This window comes from Eurypyga helias, unplaced genomic scaffold (genome assembly GCF_000690775.1).
Source record: "Eurypyga helias isolate BGI_N326 unplaced genomic scaffold, ASM69077v1 scaffold35531, whole genome shotgun sequence".
NCBI classification, from domain to species: Eukaryota; Metazoa; Chordata; class Aves; order Eurypygiformes; family Eurypygidae; genus Eurypyga; species Eurypyga helias.
In genome coordinates, this window is record NW_010229635.1 from 1,703 (window position 1) to 4,126 (window position 2,424).

Here is a 2,424-nt window from a genome sequence, read left to right on the forward strand (position 1 = left end):
AGCCAATTACTGTAGGTGGCAATTCACTGTCATTGAAACTGGTCTCTGCTCGGCCTGTGACCCGTGAGGATAAGGAGGAGAGATGCTGCCCGGCCTGAGCCCTGGCCCGCCGAAGGCTCCTCCACCCGGACGGCCACTCGTGGGGGGGCTGGCTGTCGTGATGCCACTCGTGAGAGACGCCCTGGGACAGGGCAGGCAGGTCTCAGCCGGGACAGCAGGTGTTTGCTGAATGCGTCTGCGTTGTCAGGATGGTCTTGTTTAGCCTGGACCTGGGGCTGGTGTTTGGACATGGAAGCTGCAGTTCCCAAAGTGTTGCTCAGGCTATGGAAAGGCCACCGCAAGCTTTACGTTGCATCAGGTTGGTCCAGGTAAGTTCAGGCTGCCTGGGACTGCGGTTGTCTTGGTCTAAAGATACAGTTCCACCAGCCGGCTGCACGAACTCCAGCCTGGAGGTGTTTGCATTCCCCCGTCTAGAGACTAGGATCTCCAGGAAATACGGAAGTCAAGAGCGGATACTGGAATCAGAGAAGGTGTAAGGCACTAGAAGAACTGTAGGCAGCCACTCCGTCTTGATCATGGCCTGGATATTTTAAAGCTCCGCTGTAAGGTCCCAGTAACCTCACCTCTGAAGCTGGCTCTGCTCTAAGCAAAAGGGTTGATGAGATGCCGCATCCTCTGAGCTTTTTCCTCTTATTCTAAATGAAATTAAGATGTAGATAGCGTGTTATAAGCACCTTATCCCGTGTAGGTAACAAGCAGGAACCTGTCTGGATTCCCGGTAATGCCGTGACCCTCACCCGCAGGTCATGTCCCAGCAGCAGGTGCCCGAGGTGCTGACGTGATGCTCACCGCTGCCGGCCGCAGTGCGAGCCACGCTCGTCGGCAGGGCTATGGGGAAACTGCAGAGCAAAATCAGCTTCCGCACCTCCAAATACAGGTAAAACAGCCCCAGATGATCATCTCTTAAGTTAATAATTAAGAGTTTATAAACTTAAATTAATGTGAGAGTACATGGAGAACAGTGAATGAAAGGAGCAAGCACGTGGGTTTTGTTTCATTATTGAACATAGGAATCCAATTTTCATTGATGACCCTCATTTCTGAAGTCTGCTCAGCTGCTTTGGCGGACTGAAACCCAAAATGTAGATGAGCATGTAAATGTGGTGGCCATGCTCTGTGATGGCTGAGGCAGAGCTCTGAAGGCTAACAGCTCCAGGGGTGGCTGTTTGGCCCAAATATCCAAACTGCTTCATCGTCTCTTCCGAGACTGTCATCAGCTTCCATCGGCAAGATGAAACACCTCGGTGTCTGGCAGCAGGGTGGGCGATGTCTGCCTGGAGAGCTGGGAGCAGTGGGTGGCAGCAGGGGACTTGACGTGTTTGGCAGGGCTGGTGTCAGAGCAAAGGAGAGCAGCACAGCCCGAAAGGTTTCGGTAGAAGTGGAGGCTGCTAAGACCAAAATCTCTTTTCTTTGCACCAGCATAGGCTGAACATCTCAGTATTTAGCAGCTCCGTCTCACCCACTACAGGAGATGCATTTGTCCGTTCACAGCTGCTCTTTGGCTTTCTAAACACAGAGGTTGTCACCCTCCAGCCCTCCCAGCGGTGCCACCTCCCAGACCTCCCATTCACTGGGGAGCAAACAGCGCCCTGCAGCTCCTGTCTCTCTGCCTGCTGCAGGGCCGATGGCTCCGTGGAGGAGACGGGACCTGTTGGAGCCGTTCAGCAGCACGGCCCTGTGCACACCGACGCCGTCACTTCGGTGGCTGCTCTCAAACCTGACCTGTGTGTGTCGGGAGGAAGGGATAAGGTGAGTTCCCCCCTGCCACGGGGCACAGAGCACAGTCACAGGCAGGAAAATGCGTTGACAGGTCAGGAAAATAAGGTTTAAATGTGAGCTTTAAGCATTTCTGTGAATGGTAACAACTTTGTCCGTTCCTGAATTTAGAAAGAAAGGATGAGCTTAGAGTGAGGGCACACACCAAAGTACACTGAATCGAATTTTATAACCTCTCCAGAGCTCAGATCCCATCAAATGCTCTCACCCAGACCTGGAATTCTTGTTGCCCAGGGAAGTTGTGGATGCCTCATCCCTGGCTGTGTTCAAGGCCAGGCTGGATGAGGCTTGGAGCAACCTGGTCTAGAGGAAGGTGTCCCTGCCCATGGCAGGGGGTTTGGAACTAGATGGTCTTTAAGGTCCCTTCCAGCCCAAACCATTCTATGGTTCTGTGATTCTATGGAATCACTGGACCGGCCCTTCTCTTATGTTACCTGGCAGTGGATGGGCTCTACAGACAGCTCTGTGTGCTGTAGGAGCTCAAAACCAGAAGAGCCTGTTCCCTCTCCAAACTTGGGCTGTGCATGGGTCTGGCTATAACGTAACCAAGAATGTGCATATTCCCCCTCACTGGCTCTGCGGCGGCCG

At 53.2% G+C, this 2,424-nt stretch overlaps 1 protein-coding gene across 1 annotated transcript in view; it reads left to right on the forward strand.

The window, feature by feature from the left end:
* Positions 1-890: 890 nt before the first annotated feature.
* WDR31 (WD repeat domain 31) overlaps positions 891-2,424 on the forward strand; it is a gene marked incomplete at its 3' end in the record, with an annotated part of 4,738 nt that continues 3,204 nt past the window's right edge. The window contains exons 1-2 of the mRNA XM_010160482.1: positions 891-937; positions 1,680-1,809. Of these exons, the coding sequence (XP_010158784.1) occupies positions 891-937; positions 1,680-1,809 (177 nt within the window). The remainder of the gene's footprint in view (positions 938-1,679; positions 1,810-2,424) is intronic.